Source organism: Heterocephalus glaber, unplaced genomic scaffold, assembly GCF_053883595.1.
Source record: "Heterocephalus glaber isolate CG9 unplaced genomic scaffold, H.glaber_assembly_v1.0 deba00001481, whole genome shotgun sequence".
Classification (NCBI taxonomy): domain Eukaryota; kingdom Metazoa; phylum Chordata; class Mammalia; order Rodentia; family Bathyergidae; genus Heterocephalus; species Heterocephalus glaber.
This window is the reverse complement of record NW_028258317.1, coordinates 14,451,343-14,472,336: the sequence shown is the minus strand read 5'-3', so window position 1 is coordinate 14,472,336 and position 20,994 is coordinate 14,451,343. Positions and strand designations below refer to the sequence as shown.

Here is a 20,994-nt window from a genome sequence, read left to right as displayed (position 1 = left end):
CCTTTAAGAAGGGAGAAGGGGGTGGCTGGGGCACAGCCCAGTGGTAGAGCCCTGGCCTAGGCGTACAACAGGCCCTGGGTTCAATCCCTGGAACCACAAAAAAAGACACATCTACTTTCTTGTTAGACAGCAGGAAGCAATCTTAAGTACATATATTTACAGATATATTTTTAAAGATTCATTAACCATTTCTCCAGGATGTTTCTTGTTTTCATTAGTTATGCAATTGCTGTATAAGTCATTTTGCTTCACCAACCTGGAAAAAATATTCAAATATTCTGATTCTGTGACAAGCTTTGTAAGTTAAGGGACAAGTAGGCTATCTAGCTAGCACCAACCTCTATTATTCAACATAACCCTTCAAATGTTTTTATTTAGATCATATGCTCCCAATCTAGCTTTAATGACAAAATGGTAAAACTGGGTTCCCCAAATGTGAAATCCTAGAGGAGTCTCAATTTCCAAGAATAAATTAAAGACAGCTAACACTGTGGGGCAAGAGCTATCCTGAGCCCCCCCACCTCCATAAAATTTAGAAACCAGAAGGAGAAACAAACAAACAAACACCTGGGATATTAACAGACTCCTAAAATGTATGGAAGTGTTTTATTTTTTAAAAGTATAGCTTCCAGAAAACAGGATGCTCAAATATGACAAATTACTACTCAAGGGGGAAAAAGCCTCCAAAGCTGTTAAGTTGGAGCCAGTAATTCAAATAAACCAAGCTAGAGAGAAGAGGAACTATATGTATCTAACAACTTAACAAACACCTATAAAAATTTTAAATCTTCCATCTTTTGCCAATGAAATCAGTAAAATGAACCTGAGGATATTTTGGAAGGGCTTAAGATCACATTCAGAATTAAACAGAAAACATTCAGGGCCAGGGATTTAGCTCAATGGTTCCGCTGCCTGCCTTGCAAGCGCAAGGTTGAGTTCGATCCCCAGTACCAAAAAAAAGAAAACGTCCAAAGGCAGAACACAAAATGAGAAATTTCATTAGCTGCATGATTCCATCTATCGCATCTAAACAGAAAACAGTCTGGATTATGACTATCCCAACAGGTGCTTAATTTCAAAACTAACACCAACAATTCAGATTGACCAAACCGGGACGGGGATTTAGCTCAGTGGCACATGCCTGCCTCACAAGTGCAAGGTCCTGAGTTCGATCCCTTGTACCCTACCCTCCAAAAAAAACCCCAAAAATAAAAGATTGACCAAATAAGCTGTTTTTCTTTTCTGTTCTGCCCATATCCTGCCACATAATATGCTTGAGTTTAGTGAAGACTACCCTTCGCAACTGCTCCTGACAGCAAAGAAGAAATGGAGTAACAAAGTAAGCCTGGTAAGTCCTAGGGCCCTAAGGGCATTTTCCCTGGCTGGTTATGGCCATTATATGCTTCAATACAAAAGGCTTAAAGGCTGTTTTGGGGAAAAGAATCATGTCCGGCTTATTAGGACACCCTGTGAAAGACCATCAGATAAACAGCTATTTACCAGCAATTAGCCTAAAGCTCTCTGGTAATGATAAAAAATTAAAAACAAAAGAAAAAAATGACTTAAAAGCTTCCTACTGAAACCTTTTATTCTGTTTTTGTTGATGCTCAGGGAAAATGGCTTTCCCATAATTCACTGTGGCCTGGACTCAATGACACCAACTTGTATGGGGGCCAATGTGAACCTAAGTCAAACTGCGTTTTTCTCAGGTCTATTCAGTTGATACATGGCACTTCACTGGTGACTTTTTTCATATGATCTTTAACAAGAATTCGTAAGTTGCATTGATTATGCCCCAAGAGATGAGGGACCGATGATAATTCAGATGGGCGCCCCTGAAGAGATTTGTCAGTTTCCTGTCCCGTTCTAGCCAGATCGTTTTGAAAACCTTGGAGAAAGACTGAAACTCCCCACCAATCTGAGACTGTATGCGAGTTTTTACAACATTAACTGGAAAAAACAAGAACCCCAACATGGCACCCAATACACCTCCACAGATAAAGTCATTAACCAAATGAGCACTGTGAGTTGTTGCAGTAGGCAGATGCTCCTTTATGGGACCTCGAAGGCCAAAAAAAAGAACATTGCTGAATCCATTACGGAAAAGAATGGGCACCAAGCCTCGATAATACTCTCTAATTCCATGGCATTTCAGCACCCTGAAGGCCTGATAAGTGTTTGTAAATTTGTCATGATGCTTGTGGTCTTGAAGCAATGTCTGAACTCTTTCCAATGGAGTGAAAATGGCTTCTGTTGTCCCTGCAAGTATTGCAGCCGCACCACGGGTTACAAACTCTGGAGCACTGACGTGCTTATGGAGAATGCAAGACAAATCCTCATACAGACCAAACATAAGTGCCAGGGTAGTTGTTTTCTGCATTAATGGGGGAAGGATTCCACGATACAGATTTCGAAATCCATCCTTCCTCAACTGAAGTACTGCATCCCAGGTTTTGATTCCATAAAGCTGCTGCCGAAAGAGGACCTTCTGAACTGGAAATGTGATTGCTATATTGCTGAAAGCTGCACAGGAGCCACACAAATAATGCTTCATTTCACCAACACTGGTAATGTGAGGTGATATGTCTTGTTTTGAAGATGTTAGGATTGGTGGCCTCTTTTCATGAGCTTCTGAATCCATCATGTTGCTTCTGATCTCTCTTGCTCATGAAGGATTTTTTAACCTACAAATAATAAATGACAAAGGATTATTTATAGAGAGCTAAACACAGAATTTTCCTCAATCCCTTCCTCATTTTTTAGACACTATATTTTTCCTTTTACAATGGATTAGTAGTTCTTTGAATTTCAAAAAATTTTCTTTTCTATTAACATATTAATTGAACATATTAATGGGCTTTAGTATTGATAGGTCTCCCACCACCTCAGCAGCTATTATGTATAGTAGCTGCCCTCTTCCTATGGTGCCTTGCCCCCTCCCCTGTGTGACATCATGCCAAGATGGTTGCTCCCACCAAAGAACAAACCCTTCTTCCCAGCATGCCCCTGTTCCCACCTAGACAGTAACCTAATACTCGCTCACCTCCTACCACCTAGTGACATCACCGGCTCCTCCATTCCCTAGTCACTACCTCACTCAACCCCGCCTCAGCCCCTACAAGCCCCACCCCAGTCTCTATAAAAGACTCTCCCTGCCCCAGCCATATTGCTTTTGTCTCTCCTTTGTTCAGAGACAGCCCGGCAGATCTATTCCCCTAATAAAGGCTTGTTGTGGCCTGGTCTGGTCTTGGTCTTCGGCCCTTTTACCTGACAAGTATGACATTCCCACATGCCTCCAGCATGTATTACATCACTGGTTCTTAGAAGTATTTTCAGAGGACTCTTGGAGGAAGTCTCAGAGGTCTTCCCTTTTTCAACTACATGTCTATGTGAGGCTGGATATTCTGCATTTTTTACCAGAACAACTTATTACAACAGACTGAATGCAGAAGTAGATGTGAGACCCACCTATCTTTCAAGCCAGCCACAAAAAGAAAAGTTTGGATAACTGTAAAACATATTTGTCTCATTTAGAAAATTTGGGAGGACAGGACTGGAAATAGTAATTTTTCATGACAACATGGCACATGAATGAACATTCAAGGATTCACCACTACATTAAAAATCAGCATTTAAAATTTAATTTCTAAGACCATGAAAAACAGTTCATGTAAATAAAGACTCTCTGGGGTTTATAATAATTTTTATGAGTTTAAAAGGATCCTGAGACCAAAAAGTTTCATGGAACTAGTTCCTAAATACTGGCTATTCTACATAATGGTATAAATCCATTATCCTAATGAAACAGGCTTCATGAGAGATAATACAGCAAAACACGTATGCGTGCAATTCATTCATACTTATTTATTTAGTAACTACAAACTTGGCCCTGCTGAGTGCTAGAGGTTCAAAGTGAAGGAATTTACAAACTAATACAAGAATCTGCCATGGTATACAACTATATCACAGTGTAATACCTTATATGATAAGTATATACTGTGGGCACACAGGTAGGGGCCTTTTGGGAGGTGAAAGGGTTTGAGAGAATGTGGTCAAGGAATACCTGGAGGTATATACTATATACTATACTCTGACATACTTAAATTCTTAAAACAACCCTATAAAGTATTATTTTCCAGTTAAAAGAACACCATAGAAAAACACCAATACTTTACTGTTAAGGTATAGCTAGTAAACTGTTGGAGCCATCATTCTGAAATGAAGTCTGACTAACTCCAACGTTCATATCCTTGCTTTCAAATCACATATGACAAGGACTCTGGGAGGCTGCCCTGGGATAAGAGGCAGGTATATCAGATACTGTGGATGAAGATTTGAGGTCTAAAGGCTAGCTCACGGAGTGGAACTAAGACAAAGTCCTACCCCTATAAGACATTTGTTTCTATTAGTTGCAAGCTCTTTCTTTCCAGTCATATAAACCTGATTTCCCCCCAAAAAAGATTCAAACAGTTGAATCATCCACAGCAACTCCTACATCCCAAGGCTGGTCCTAGAAATTATCTTTATCTGGAGACAACAGGTAATTTTATACACACACACACACACACACACTATATATATATATATATATATACATATATATATATATATATATATATATATATATATATATATAGTGGATCCTTGACTTTCGAACTCAACTCATTCTTGCGGGCTGGTTGTAACTTAAGTTAGCCAATTGAAGGCTCAGGCTCCTCTACACAGCCTGCAAAGTCTCTCTCCTGCATACAGGCTGATCTCAGTGTCCTTAGAGAGACACTGGCCCAGTATTTCTCAACCCCACACAGGAAAGGATGTTGTAATGTTCCTTCTAGAACTCTGTAAGTGTTAAATCTGTATCTGAGACCATCTGGAAGTATAAGCAGCCAGCATTTGGGTCATACTCAAGACTTTGGTCATAAGTTAAAACTAAAATTCCAGTTGTAACCTAAGTTGTTCGTATGTCAGCCTGGTTGTAACTCAAGAGTCCACTGTACGTACATATTTTTAAAATTGATTTTAATTCTTAAACAGCAAGAGACTATAACATAATAAGAACATATTAAATAGGGCCGGGGATTTAGCTCAGTGGTTCTCGTGCCTGCCTCTTAAGCGCAAGGTCCTGAGTTCGATCCCCAGTACCACCCACCCCCCAAAAAGAAAATATTAAATAACTCAATTTAAAAATAAGCAAAGGACTTAAAGTAGGTATTTCTCCAAAGATGATATATAACATGGCCAATAAGCACATAAAAAGATGTTCATACCAGGCGTGGCACATGCCTGTAATCTCAGCACTCGGGAGGCTGAGGCAGGAGGATCATTGTGAGTTCAAGACCAGCCTAGGCTACATAGTGAATTCAAGGCCAATCTGAACCACAGAGCAAAACCCTGTCTCAAAAAAACCAAAAAAAAACCCCCCAAAAACAACCAACCTCCCCCCAAAAAAGATGTTCATTACTAATCACCAAAAAAATGCAAATCAAAACCACAATATAATATTACTCATGCCTGTTAGGATAGCAACTACATAACAAAAACATTCAAAAGAATAACAACATGACAAGTGCCAGTGAGAATGTGAAGTTGTAACTCTTGGTGCACTATTAGTGGGGTTGTGAAAAGGTCATGGAAAATCGTATGGTGGTTCCTCAAAAAATTAAAAATGAACTGTCATACAATCCAGCATCCTACTTCGCATTATATAACCAGAATACCTGAAAGCTGGGTCCGGAAGATCCTGCATATGCATGTTCACAGAAGTACTATGAACAGCTGAGATGGAAGCCAACCAAACCACACTTCAGGATTTCATTGGGAAATAAATGAAACATCAAATAAACCATCTAGGTCTTTGTCTTATGACAAAAAACTGCCAAGTTCTTTGTGTTTTCTCTTCCTCATACCAGACATATGCTGCTGTAAACTGCTAAACACTTAGGGAAAAGCTGTTAAATAGAAATGGAATCATTGTTAGGCAGAATGAAGAATCAGAAAGTGTAAGTTTTTGAGAAGTGGGCATCTGCAGGAGCCATAGATACATAAAAACATTCAACTGTCTCAACAATGTTCTTGTTTTTGTTTTGTTTTGCTTGTTTTTGAGACAGGGTCTTGCTGTGTAGTTCAGGCTGGCCTCAACTCATGTCAATCCTCCTGCCTCACTAGGATTACAGGCGTGTGCTACGACGCCCAGCCACAACAATGTTCTTAACAGCAGATAAAAAAATAAGAATTAAATGCTTATCAGTAAGGGATCCACTGCATAAATGAAGATATATCCACGAGGTATTATACGACCATTAAATGCAAAGAAATATTAAAATTCAGTATAATATTTATTTACTTATTTTTTTGAGACGTAGTCTTACTAAGTCACTTAAGTTTCCCAGGCTAGAATCAACTGTGTGATTCTCTTCCCTCAGCCCCAGATGGGATTACAACTTCAAGGCCTGGCTTTAGCTGAATTTTTAATCATGCTTATGCGGTTTAGGTAAGTGAGTCCCTGAATCATTCAATAAATAGTGTTATAGGAAAAAAAAGCAGAGCCAGGTGTGGTGGTACATGGTTGTAATCAAAGCACTTGGGAGCCTGCAGGAGGAAGCTCACCAACAGTTTCAGGCCAGCCTGAGCTACACAGTGAGTTTAAGGCCAGCCTAAACTACACAGTGAGACCCCATCTCAAAAAACAAACCAACAAAAGCAAATAAAAAGGAATCATTTTTACTGACATGGAACAGTAGTACTACAGCATAACCCTATTTTTATCAGTATGTACACATAAAAGCTAAAGTGAATGCTTTGTATTTTCCATCTTTATAATACTGTAATTAAAAAATTTTTTTTAATTCTTTTATTGGTACATTTTAGGTATACAATATGTTTACATTTATCCTTGGGTGCGTGTACCTGTACATGATGTATCTTAGTTCTTATTTTTCCCTCATTGCCTGTGCACCCTTCACCCCCCTCCACCCTTCCCTATTTACATAGATTTCGTTTCCATTTTTTTTCTTTTCTCATTTTTCCTTTCCCTTCTTCCCTTTCGCCTTCCCCTCCCACTTCCCCTACCCCCTTTCGACCTTTTTTCCTATTTCAGATTATCAATTATTCGTTTTAATCATTTTAATCCTTATTTACACTTTCAGTTTCTCACACTAGAGAAACTATTCGGTATTTACACACGTGTGTCCTATTTATTTCACTTAAGAGTATGGCCTCAATATGCATCCATTTAGCTATAAATGACTCTACTTTCTCATTCTTTATGGCTGAGTAGTACTCTATTTTATTAAAAAACACATCTTTATCCAGTTTCCAGTTGATGAGCATTTGGGCTGCTTCCAAGTTTTAGCTATTACAAACTGTGCCGCTATAAACATGGGTGCACGTATATCGCTGTGGTATGATTCTTTTAATTCTTTTGGGAAGATACCCAGCAGGGGAACAGCTGGGTCAAACGGGACCTCTTTAAAAATGTTTTAATTTGCATTAGTACATGTTTGCAGTACTAATTCCTTGTGAGGAGTTGGTACATGTATATAACACATCTTAATTCTTTTTTCAACCCCTTCTCCACCCTCATCTCTATCTTTTGGTCCCCTTCTCATTTACAAAAGATCTATCTTCCTATAGTCTAATCACAATGCTGTATTTTCCTTTTATATTTTCCAAATTAAATTTGTCTTAACTATGGCGATGCACTCCTATAATCCCAGGACTTGCGGAGGCTGAGGCAGGAGGATTACAAATTCAACCCCAGCCTGGGAAAGTCAGCAAGGCCTTGCCTCAAAATAAAAAATAAAAAAGGAACTAGGGATATAGCTTAGTGCAAAGGCCCTGGATTCAATCCCTAGTACAAAAAAATAAAGAAAGAACAACAGTGACAGACATGAGGAAGTTGCAAAGCGGGCTAAGGCAAATTGCTTTACCCTTCTGAGCCTCAGTTTCCAATATTTATAAATTAGGCTATTATATCACTCTGTAAAATGAGAGTAAATATTAAATGAAGAGTATGCATGTGAGGTACCTATGTCAAAGGAGATAAAACATGCAAAGACTACGAGGTGACAAATGAAGTCACAGGAGACATGCATAGCTATCATGGCCCCAAGAGGAGGGGGTCATTTGTCAGCAGTCTGGAAAGGAGGACAGGCAGGATGTACCCTCTGGCCTGGGTTTGAAAGCTGAGTTGGAGTAGCTATGTATGTAAGGGTGAAACACATTTTACCCAAAACAGTGGCACAGGCTGAGACATGGGTCTTGCAGCAAGACAGAGGCAGCACCACATTCTGGAAAAAGCATTTAAGTACAGTGCACATCCTGAAGGGAGAAGGATGGGGAGCTGATGAGAATGAAGTAGGCTAGGACCTGTGCTACAGTGAAACAGGAGACAAGGGTGTAAAACTGGCTGGGGAAATAGGTGTGACCTGTTAACTACAAAATCCCAAAACACGTGCTCAGAGCAATTCCCAAAGCCCTGAACATGGACTTCTCTTGAGAACTGGAGTAGGTTTGATAGGATGGTCTAGATCTGATGTCAGCCTGAGGAGTGGATGACACAAAAAGGACAATACACACTGAGTTTTTGCTCCTGTGTTCTCTCTTGCACAGTGGTCCATCCTCACACTCTAGGATGTACTTCTTTTCCTCAGCCCAAACTCACTCTGCAGAGCCTCTTTTCCTAACCTTAATAAAACTTTGCTACCATTTGCACCTGTCTTGACCAATTCTTTGCTCAAGACAGAAAGAACCTAGAAAACCACTCCAGAAGGAAACTCCAGCACAATAGGAGTCCCTCTGGAGGATCCAATGACTCTCTTCTTTCTCACATGAAGTAAATGAAAATAAATGGTTTTTCGTAAGTACGTTATGCCAAATATCTTTGTGCCCTTTTCCTACAAGACAAATGATTGAGAAAATGTAGGCACCTGTACAATCTATGGCCTAATACCACTCTGAAATTTGAGCAGACTTCTGTCACACTTCTGTTAGAAAAGATAAGCTTGCCCTGTTAAGAAGCACTTATGACTGGATATCCCTGCAGGCCCAAAGGTTACCCTAAAAGGAGTCAGAAACTTTTCTCCCACTAAAAGTCAGCTGGCTGTACCTGGGGAGCTAGACAGTGGCAGGGTTCCAACCTTTCACTGTCTATCCTTATAACCAGGTAGCTAATCACCTCTGAAGCCAAAACATTTTGTTCATTAGAAGAAACCTATTCTGATAATGTGCTTCATTGCAATTTAAACACAAGAACTATTTCCATTTTTGGCTGATACTAATGAAGATAGATTAGAGAGTCATCTACATGTTTAACGGAAAGATTTCCTGGAGTTGGACTGCTTGTAGATCCAACTATTAAAAAAAATGAATCATTGAAATTAAAATTCGCAAAAGAAATGTACATAAGTGACTGAAGAGGGAAAAATAAAAAACCTTGTACATCAATTAAACATAGACCCTCTCCCCTCCAGGTTCACTGGACTACACAGGTCTTCATCTCTTGTCTGAACTAGCACAAAAACCTCTTCAGCAGTCAACCTGAGTTCACTCTCACTGTTCTTATTCCCTGGTCTCTTCCAATATATCAATCATTTAAAAAATAAACAAAAAACATACTACTTGGTTGAAAAAAAGCAAAGGTGTACAACAGTGCACTATGGAATCTACTATCAGCACTGAGGTATCTCAGTGTTTTCAACAGCTGCCCACTACTCCATCAAACAGATATATGCAATTTTTTTTTTTGGTACCAGGGATCGAACTTGGGACCTTGTGCTTGCGAGGCAGGTGGCAGAACCACTGAGCTAAATCCCTGGCTCCTATTATATGTAATTTATCTTGTCTCCTCTACATCACTGATGTTGTTTTTCCTTTTTTTTGCCTTTCAGCAATGTTCCAAAGGGCAACCTTATATCTAAACCTGAGTAAACTGTTTTGTCATTTAAAATTCTGGGATTCAGCATTTTTCATACTTATTGACCATTTAAGTTTCTTTTACTGTAAGCTTTCAATCATGTTGCCCATTCTCCTACAGACACCTTTTTCCTTACTGACTTATAAATATCTTTGCATATGAAGAAAATCAATCCTCATTAATCAAATATGTTCCCTTCTTTGTCTATATCATTTTTGTGATACTGATATCCAAACTTCCTTCTATAGTTTCTATGATCTCATCACCTGTACTATAATCTCTCTGGACTTTCAGCATAAGCAGTGAGGTAAAGGTAAGAGTCTGTCAACGTCACTGACTGAACTTTCTTTTCATCAGTAGTATGCATAATCTAAATACTGACAGGCGTTCACATTTATTTCTACACTCCATTCTTTTCCACCAATAGTCTGGTATTTCTTCTCTAGCACCCATTTGTTTTAACCAACTGAATCATCCAAATACATTTCATTATCTACTAAGGCTTCCTCCTCTACCCTTCTTAAAAGAGTTAAACAGTTTCCTCGTTCTCTCAACCTTTCCCAGGTTAACTTTAGTATATTTTTGTTATATTCCTCCCAAAAATTTGTTGGTATTTTACAGATGTAGTGTCTTTCAACAGAGTTTTAAATCTGTCATCTTTTCAAAACAGAATCTAATAAGGATATAATGTCTTCCTATTTACTTATATCTTTTACAAACATTACAGCATTTAAATTATTCTTCTTATAGATCTTGACTATTATATCTAGGCATCTTACCTTCTGGGTACTAATCAATAGCTTATTTCCTTTTATTAATTTTCTAACTGGTTTTGATCTGCATACAAACAGCTACCAATTTTTGTATATTAAGGTTAAACCACCCAACCTTCTCAATTCTCTATTTCTGTTTTTTTGGTAGAATTGTTTCAGTTTCTGTAATATAAAATATAACTGCACCATAATCTTAGCACTAGGTTGGAGGAGCGCCATGAGTCCCAGGCCAGCATGGGCTACACAGTGAGTTCAAGTCCAGCCTGAACTACACAGTGAGACCCTGTCTCAAAAAAAAAAAAAGCAGGGTGGGGATTTAGCTCAGTGGTTCTGCCACTTGCCTCCCAAGCACAAGGTCCCGAGTTGGATCCCTAGTACCAAAAAAAAAAAAAGAAAAGAAAAAAAAGCAAATAATTTTGACTTCTCTTTTATAATACATATCTTTCTTTCTTCTATCTTATTATAAATATTCGTATTTATACAATTACAAAAATTATGGTAATGGTGAATATCTTTTATATTTTTCTTGACATTTGTGAGAATGTTCTTAGGAATTACCATAAGCATGACACTGGCTTTTGGTTTGAGAAACAAGAAGTTTTTGTCATCTGTTTATAATCTCCAAATCCTGGCAGTTTCAAGTTTTCATAGGGCAACAAATTATCATGATGTGAAAAATGTTTACTGATCAACTGACCCACATAAATTTAAGAAGTATGCCTGTTTATCATTTATCCCTGACCATCTTTAGGACTATGTTGCAAACATTAAGGATGTCTTCTCAGTGTTGTCATATAATTTTATGGGGTTTTTTTTTTTGAGACAGGTTCTCAATATTGTAGGCAGGGTTAGCCTTGAATGTGTGGAGATTCTCCTGCCTCAGCCTCTTGAGAACTGGAATTATAGATATACATCATCACACCTGGATTGTCTGTAGTTTTTTGAGACAGGGTTTCAATATGTAGTCCAGACTGGCCTTCAACTCATTATGGAGCCCAAGTTGGCCTCAAAATCACAGCAATCCTCCTACCTCAGCCTCCCAAGTGCTGGGATTACAGGTGCACAATATCATGCTGGCTTTGTCGAATCATTTTATCTTCTACAAATCAAAAACCTCAAATTTAGCCAAGCATGTGGCACATGTCTGTAATCCAAATTACTCGGGAGACTGAGGCAGGAGGATTATAAACTCATGGCCAGCCCGGGCAATTTAGTGAGGCCCTTGTTTCAGAAAAGGAAAGGGGGGGTGGTGGCTAGGGATGTGGCTCAGTAGTAGAATATGCCCCGGTTTAATCCCCAGTCCAAAGCTCAAGAAAACCCCAAACTACATACTACATTCAAAGTTAATTTAGCTCCCACTGTAACTTAAATGTTGCCCCTACTATTTACTATGAAATTCTTTCCCATCAAATGTGGATTCCATTTTCTATGTATTCCTGATCAATCACTAATGATCTCATAAAGAGCTTTCAAGCATGAGAATACATTTATTACTATTAATTAAAGTTCAACCACCTCTAGTCCTCCTTCCCATCACCAGCCATGAGGAGCTGATCCTGAACTGTAGTCAGATGCTTTTAGGTGGCCACTGAGATGATTACAATAGGTATAGAAGATAGAGCCCATGTAACACGATAAGAGCCTCTGGACTCACTACCTATTGCCTAGGTTCAAATCCTAGCTCTACCACACATTTACTATGTGAGCTTTGACAAGCATTCAATGTCTCTATGGCTTAGTTTCTTCTTTTATAAGAGGGAAATTACCTACCTCATAGGCTGGCTCAATTCATTTACTTAATAGTACATGAAAAGCACCCAGGAGAGTAGTCTAGAGTACAGTGAGTGTTCAACAAGGCTGAAATACTGTTATTGTTCTTTTCTGAAGTATCTGGTATACCGAAGCTCCTCAACTTATGAAGCAGTTACACCTCAATAAACCCACTGTATGTTGAAAATATAGTAAGCACTTAGGTTTTCGGTGCTTGGGATTGAACCCAGGGACATATGCATGCTAAACACACTCTACCCTAAGCTACATCCTCAGGCCTCTAAAAATGTATTTAACACACATAACTTACTGAACATCACAGTTTAACAACATATTTTACCCTCGTGACTACATGGCTGAATGGGAGCTGAGGCTTACTGCCACAGCCTTTCATCTTACTAGCCCAGGAAAAGACCAAAGTTCAAATTCTGAAGTACAGTTTTTACTGAACGCATATCACTTCCCATCATTAAAAAGTCAAAACAAGCCACGCACGATGGTGCAAGCCAGTAATCAACACTCTGGAAGGCTAGAGCAAGAGAATCACAAGTTTGAGCCTAGCATGGGCACCTTAGAGGGACCCTGTCTCAAAATAAAAAATGATAAAAAGGATTAGGGATGTGCAAAGACCTTGGATTCAATCTCCAGTACTGAAAGAAAATTAAAAAGTCAAAACTGAACCAGGCATAAAGTTGCACACTTGGGAGGCTGAGGCAGGAGGATTACCTGAGCATGATAGCTCAAGACCAGTCTGGGCAACAGAGCGAGGCTCTACTTCAAAACAAAAACAAAAACAAAAAATCAAAACAAGGAACAAGGGCAGGGGCTGAAGATCAGTGGCAGAGCACTTATCTAAAAAGCACAAGGTCCTGGGTTCTATCCTTAGAATGAAGTGTGTGTCAGTTACTTTCCCAACACCCAAAGTTAGAGGGGAAGGGCTTTATTTGGCTTTCAGTTCATAGAGGTTTCAGTCCATAATCAGCAGGCCCGGTGGCCTGGGATGGCAACCAAGCATTGCAGAGCAGAAACAACATGGCATGCACACAAGGCAGCAAAGGTAACAAGAGAGTTTAACAGCATCTTTCTGCCCCTTTTATCTTATACAGACTACCGGGATTAGGGCGGTACCAAACTAATCACTCACATATAGTGGTTTAGTAATCACTCACCCTTAACCCCAGCATCACACATTTTAGATTCAACTACCTCTGAAAAAGAAAATCCCACCTCATCCTCATGAGGCTTTGGGGGGACAACCAGACACAAACCATAACAAAGTGCGTGTGTGTGTGTGTGTGTGTGTGTGTGTGTGGTATCTATCTGTATTATGTAATTATTCACTGCCATAATATGGGATGCATCCCACTTGGCCTCGGTGGATTTTTTTTTTTTGAGACAAAAGTTTTGTTAAATTGACCTGGCTGCCCTCAAACTGATCATTCTGCTTCAGTCTGAGTGCCAGACATACATTAACATGCCTAACTGAAATATTTTGTTTCAAGTACTGCTAAATAATATCTGAAAGACATTTCTTTGATGCTAGATATTCAAAAACAAATACTAGGGGGCAGATACTACAGACGGAATCCAGAGCCTTCACACTGAGCTACACCCTCAGCTTTTTTTTTTTTGGTACAGGGGATCGAACTCAGGACCTTGCGCTTGAGAGGCAGGTGGCAGCACCACTGAGCTAAATCCCCTGCCCTCTTTTTTTATTTTGAGACTAGGAATCACTAAGTTGCCCAAACTGGGCTTGTACTTGTTAAAGCCCTCCTGTCTCAGCCTCCCAGAGTGCTGGGATTACAGGTGGGCGCCACTAGATCTGGCTTCAAAACTTTTTTTTTGAGACAGGGTCTAGATATTTAGGCTGGAATTGAACTCAAGGCAATCCACCTGCTTCAGTCTCCCAAGTGCTAGGATTACAGGTGTCAGGCACCACACCTGGCCTCAAAAACTTTGATGGTGTGGTGCATGCTAGGCAAGTGTTCTAATACTGAACTATACCCCCAGTCCAACATTTGGTAATATTTTATTTTAAAATGTCACATTACTATTCACACAGATCAGGTTTTCAGTTTTGGTACTATCTTCACGTCAAGTTCCAGTGTCAGTGTTCCACTGGCTTTGTAAAAAGAACCTATGACTTTTCCTTCTTGGGGCTGTGGAACAATTTCGAACTTGTCAAAATTATAAGTTCTGTAGAAGTTTAAAAAAATTTACCTGTGACATCAGCTGAACCTTGCATTGTACGGAATGACAGGTTTCTGGTAACTTTCTCAATTTCTTCCATTGCTACTGGTCTGTTAGGCTGTCTTTTCTGGAGTCAATTTTGATACCTGGATTTCCTTAAAAAATTAATAAAATCTGGCTTAATTTCTATAGTCTTATATAGCATGTTGTTTTAAAAAATTATCCCCAACCATGTGCATTTATGTTCTCTTTTTCTTAAGCAGGTAACCAGTTTATTTAATTCTCTCTTCTTCCGCCCTCAAGGAACCAGCCCTTCAATGATCAATTTTATTATTTTTCAGTTCTTAAATCTGCTTTTCCTCTTTATTACTTCCTTTCGCATGCTTTCTAGTTTCTTATATTAAATGGTTATTTTAATTTATTCTACATTTCATAATTTCAGTGCTTAAGGCTATGCATTTTCTTTTAAGCAAAATATTTATTACTTTTTTTGTGTGTGCTGGGGATTAAACCCAGAGCCTCTGCCTTGTGTTACATTTGCGCCCTTTAAAAAAAAATTTTTTTTTTGAAACAAGGTCTTGCTATGTAGCCCAGGCTGGCCTCAAGAACTCACAGCGATCCTCCTGCCTCAGCCTCCAGAGTTCTGGGATTACAAGGGTGAGCCATCATGCCCAGCTCCTTTGTAAAATTTTGAGATGGGGTCTAAGTCACTCAGGCTGGGCTCAAACTTGGGATGCCCTCCTGCCTCAGGGTCCCAGAGTGCTGGGATTACAGGCATATGCAACTGTGCCTGGCTTTATTACTTTTTAAAGGTATTCTGCATTTTATTTTATTCTAGTTGCTTGTAAGCATTCTAAAACCTTCAGTGGGCTGGTTTAGTGTTATTTGCAATAAAAATGGCAGTAAAATAGAGTGGTTCCAGAATATCACCTGCTCTTCTTTCTATCCTTAATGTACTGAGGCTTTATGACTTATGTTCTACAGATGCTTGAAAAGTTTGCAGGTACTGAATTTAATAATCACTTTGCCTATTATAGCCTTTTTACTGTTTCAGCTGATAGTTAAGAATATTTTATTTTACATACAGAACACATAACAATACATTTCAAATTCTAAGCTATATGTGTTTCTGAAATATACAAACCAATTTATTTAGCCAGGTATAGTGGCATACATCTGTCATACCAGCACTCTGGAGGCTGAGGCAGGAAGATTGCATGAGTTCAGGCCAGCCTGGGATACATAATGTGTTCAAGGCCAACCTGAACTATGTAGTGGGACCCTGTCTCAAAAAAAAAAAAAAATTCTGCACTTGAACAATATAAATTTTGTCCATGTTCGTTTTCCATTTTTACTGAAATAGCATTTGTGTTATTTTCCTAAAAGAAGCTAGCCAGTCATTTATTGACCACTGTATCAAACTTATTTTAAGAAATTTTAAGAACCTTACTGTATATCTCGAGTTTCATATTTTAAAAATAGTCCTAGGCAGGTGTGATGGCACAGGCCTGTAATCCCAGCACTTGGGAGGCTGAAGCAGGAGGATCACTGCAAGTCTGAGGCCAGCCTGGGCTACATAGTGAATTCAAGGCCACCCCGAACTGTGTAGTGAGACCCTGTCTCTAAAAAAAAAAGTTCTAGATGGGAAAAAGGACTGTTACAAAATCTTCCTGGACCTTACACATTCAAAGCTTTTCCTCTAGTTTCATCCTACACACTAGAATGGTGTGAATAATTTAGCAATAAAAGGAAAGAATGGTGTCTACAATATTCTAAGGCAACAGAGGTTAGAACTTGGCCTGGTTACTGTGAATATGGCTAAATTTCTTTGCTAAACTGATCTCTACATTTAAATTCTTTAACATGGATAAAAATCCTTTGCAATTTATTGCAAGATGTGCTTACCATAGATCTAAGCTATTTCAACATAATGAAGCAAGTTAATGAAGTTAACTTTCAAGCAACTGCAAGGGTCAAACTTCTGTGGCATTAAAAAATGTAGTCTAAATACTCTTAATATATACAGGATCCAGATGTGACCAGTACAAAGGTTTTGTACAAAACTGGGTAGAAGATGGCTGTAATCCTCAAAGGATGTGAATTCCCACTAGTCAGCAAGTCTGAGTCAGCATTCAGAATAAGGTCAGTCTGGGTTCTAGTCTTAGTTCTGACCTTATCTTGCCACTATAAACACAAAGCAATGTCTAGTCTGCACTTACTTCATCCACCAAACCAGACAACAAGGAAGTGAACTCCTCTCAGGGGTAGTAAATAGCATGTTATTTTCTCCTGAGATGCCTAAGGGTGACTTCCAGTTCCAAAGTGCCTTAACCTGTGCCTTGGAACTGCAGAACCGCTAAAGGCCCCGAGGCATTCTGCTATGTTGGATTCTATGGAATTCTTTCAAAGTGAAGTTGGAGGAGGCTCCAAACGGCAAGGTCATTACACATGTATTTCAAGGGCTTCTGTTTCATAGATTACAGGTAGAGGAGCAGAAGGTGGGAATTATGAGCAGCTAGGTAGGGCTGTAAGGGTCAAAATAAATTGTGTCACAGTGGTCAATACCGCGGAGGTGCCGACATACTCCATCTCGCTAAACTTAATAACAAAATATCCACACAGAGACTGACGCCACCACCCCCATACGAAGGGCCTCGTACAATTATTTCCTATAAGGCGATGCAATATGGTGTCACAGAACACGCATTCTCTAGGCATCCATTTCTCCAATCTGTGAGAAAGGGAGAAGTTGGGCAAGATCGGTAGGAACCCCTGGGTCTCTCAAACTCCAGGGTCGCAGCCTCAGGGGCGAGGGTGGGCGCCCTTACATGGTGCCCGCGCCGCTCCCCGGGAGCCGGCAAAGCCCAGCCCCTCCCCGCCCTTGCGGTTTCACCGCCCGGGAGGCGCCTTCCGCCCGAGGACGCCCGAGTGAACACACAGCGTAGGAAAGGTCGCCAGGCAGCCACGATCACGATGCCCCCGTGCACTCCGGGCGGGAGGGAAAGCAAAGGAGCCCAGAGGCACAGAACAGGGCCCGGGGAGTCCATGCACACGCACAGAGGCCCGAAGACGGCAGCCGCCCCTCGACCCTTCCTGCTGCCCCTCTCTCCACTAGAAGGATGGGGGAGGCCCGGCTTCCTCATACCGCTTACACACTCACCCATGGCCGCAGGCGCCGGCCCCACGCCCGGTGCCGCCCGCCCGTCCGCAGGACGGCCAGCGAGCGAGCCCGCGCCCGCGCAGGCGCAGACCTGGACCGATCCAAGCAGCGGAGCGGAGCGGGTCACGTGACGGGGTTGCCTCCTGTTCCCGAGCAGGCCAGTAACAGGGTGACGCCCCCGTATTTCTTTGGTCGCAGTCCGCCCCAGCGGGGCAAGTAGAGGGTTCACGCAGTCACGCCTGACGTCAGGCTATAGGGAACCACTAGTCCCAGTAGTTTACCTTGATGTCGTACGGTGGCCTCACTGAGCCAGAAACAGCCAACGCGTTTTTTAGCGTGCAGCCTGTTGATGAATTCTAGAAAGGATGGGTTCTGGCTGGTGGGCGCAACTGAAAGATCTTAAGTGACCTCCTGGCTCCTCCGTGTAGCCTAGGTTGTTTCCCGAAAACTTCAGAAAGCTTTTTGTCAGCAAGCAGAGCTACAGTTCACAAAACAGCTTTTATCAGCCCTAGGAACCAGAAATCACTGTTAAACCCTTTTTTATTTGAACCAACTTGCGGGATCTTGGAAGGATCGCTGCACCAGGAATTAGGAGGCCTGGGTCAGAGTCAGAGCCGTGGCACTTTCTGGGAGTTACTCTGGACAAGTGGAATCTCCTTAAGCCCCAAATCCCTGATGAAAAATTAACCTCTGTGTTTTAGTTACTTTCTCATCACTGAGACAATATCCAACACCCACAACTCTAAGGAGAAAAAGTTTTGGCTTGTAGTTTGTAGAGGTTTCAGTCCATAATGCGTAGCTTCAAAGGCAGGGTGGCATGGCAGAGGAGAATTGCTCATGGCAGGCAGTCAGGAAGCAGAGAGGGATCAAGGGAAGAGGGAGGGAGATAGACCCTTCCAAACCACGCTCTCAGTGACTTATCTTCTCCCACCAAGCTTTACTTCCCAGCATCACACTTATCTATAAACTCATCAGTGAATTGGTCCACCATGATCCAATGACCTTCCCAAAACCCTACCTATGAGCCCATGAGGCTTTGGTGAGGGGACATCTAGATATAAGCCACAACACCCTGCCTTGTATGCCATTGTAAGTGATTCTTATTGGAAGTAATGGTTCCGACTTTAATTTGTAAGCTGGACTATACACAGTTGATTCAAGGAGTTGAAGAAATGGAAAAGAGCCTGAAAAGGGAGGCACTCCAGGAGGTTTGTCAAATATGTGATGTATGTATTTTATTTGGGGTTAGCCCAATGGATAACCCACCACTGGAGTGAAGCATTAGTAGGAATCAGCTCTAGCTCGAAGACTCCCCATCCTGTGTTTCTTCTTGGGATGTAGGAGACCATGCCTCCACATATTAGCAAACTCTGTAGGAGGTACCTGCTCTGTGGCAGGTACCCTCAAGCAAGCTGAAAGTCTAATCTAGGACACAGAAATGGAAGGCTGCAAATTTAGAAGCATGAGGGGCTTTTCCTTTTCAGAGAGTACCGGGGATGGCTTCCTAGGGTAGGAGGGATTTGAACTGGTCCTTGGAGGTTGAACAGGTGGAATTTGAACCAGCGGAGAAAGTCATTACAGTAGGAGATAAGATTGTAAAGGTCAGGTGGTGACTTGATAGTGCCAGATCTTAGCTGCTAGATGCAGCCAGCTGGTATCTAATTAGTATGCAAGGGATAGATTTTGGACTCCATAGGAAAATGACAAGGCCACACCATGGTTTAGAACAGTCAATCAGGCAACGGTTGGAGAAAGGGCATTTACCTCAAAATTGTGTTTGCCGTAGCATGTGTGAGTTCCCATTCATATGTATTATTCAAAAAATAAATCAACCAGGCAGGCATCCAGTGTGTTCATAAGCATAAATAATTAATTTCAGACTATAAGAGAGAGGTTATTCTCCTGTGGGAAAGCATAAAGAGAAGGGAAAGATTGAAATTAAACATACAATTGGGGTATAACTGACTCAAAAGTGTGAGACAATCCCATGTCACCAGGAATACACTAGTCTGGAGCTGAGCCAGTCCCTTTCCATCATGCCACAGGCCACAACATAGGCCTTTTCCCCTCCAGCTCTGGGGTCCTGGTAAGAAGCCCCCAGGCCCTTAATTGGCTATTCTTGGATATTTAAATAATGGAGATCAAAACCTCTGTTCTTTGATTCAGAATTCATAGTAAAGCTAACCTTTCATTTCTGCCATTATTCACCATTTTTCCATCCATTATTCAGTCCCTTAAACTGTTTTGCATACCTCCAGCCTGCATATCGGCCACCAGATAACAGCCTCTAGCCTGGTTGTGATCATTCAATATATGGATGACATTCTTCTAGCCCATGCCTCTCTACCTGTGCTCCAGGAACTTTACTTTGCCTTGCAGGTGGGTCTTTCCACTTTGGGGTGGTTATACCCCTGGATAAAATCCAAAAAAGAGCCCTTTTCTTATTTGGGACATATTCTAGAAAATACTCAGGTAACACCTCAACTCGTTCAGATTCGCACTGATCACCTTTCTACACTTAATGATTTTGAAAAGCTCCTGGGAGACATCAACTGGCTTTGACCATCAACCATCATTATCTTTAACAACTGCAGACTTGCAACCAGTATTTAAAATCCTCAAAGGTGACCCTTCGCCCGCCTCACTTTGCCTCCTAACCCCTTCAGCTCGTGAGGCCTTGTGTAAGGTGGAGAAGAGTATTCAATAGGCAGCCCTCGCTCATGTTGTCCCTGAACAGCCTTTATGGTTGGTGACCTTGTCTACTCCACATAAGCCAACAGGAGCACTGTGGCAGCCTCAGGGGGTTCTTGAGTGGATCCATCTTCCTAATTTACCACCCTGCTCTCTTACCCCTTATCCCTCTTTAGCAGCTGTCGTGAAAGGCCATGGACGACTATGCTGTCTTCAGTTGCTTGTGCGAGAACCTCATGAACTCATTATACTTTATTCCCTACAACAACAGCAATGGCTTTGGTAGTTTTCCAAAGATTGGCAGACTGTCTTAGCATCCTTCCCTGGACAGACTGACAATCATCTGCCTGTGAACAAGATTTTACAATTTGCAAACCTTACTCCTTTCATTTTCCCTAAGATTGTCCCGTTGTTGCCGTTGGAAGGTGCCGTTACTGTTTTTACAGATGGCTCCTCTAATGGATTTGCGGGATATCATTCCTTGAGTGGGAATAGAT

The 20,994-nt window shown here is 41.0% G+C and overlaps 1 protein-coding gene across 2 annotated transcripts; it reads right to left on the bottom strand.

Moving 5' to 3' along the window:
* Positions 1 to 1,575: 1,575 nt before the first annotated feature.
* Positions 1,576 to 17,935, bottom strand: Slc25a51 (solute carrier family 25 member 51). 2 transcript variants are annotated; one of them, XM_004864982.3, is made up of 3 exons: positions 17,807 to 17,935; positions 14,677 to 14,801; positions 1,576 to 2,684 (listed from the first exon to the last, which is right to left on the bottom strand). In XM_004864982.3, exon 3 carries the CDS (start codon positions 2,642 to 2,644, stop codon positions 1,751 to 1,753), a length of 894 nt encoding a protein of 297 aa, XP_004865039.2. In that variant the 5' UTR covers positions 2,645 to 2,684; positions 14,677 to 14,801; positions 17,807 to 17,935; the 3' UTR covers positions 1,576 to 1,750. The 2 variants fall into 2 exon arrangements, with proteins under 2 accessions (XP_004865039.2, XP_004865040.2); XM_004864983.3 differs by lacking the exon at positions 14,677 to 14,801 and having other exon boundaries at positions 17,807 to 17,927.
* Between the last annotated feature and the right edge of the window lie 3,059 nt (positions 17,936 to 20,994).

Coding starts and splice junctions, on each gene's coding strand:
- Slc25a51 (XM_004864982.3), bottom strand. CDS start 2,644: ATGATGGATTCAGAAGCTCATGAAAAGAGGCCACCAATCCTAACATCT.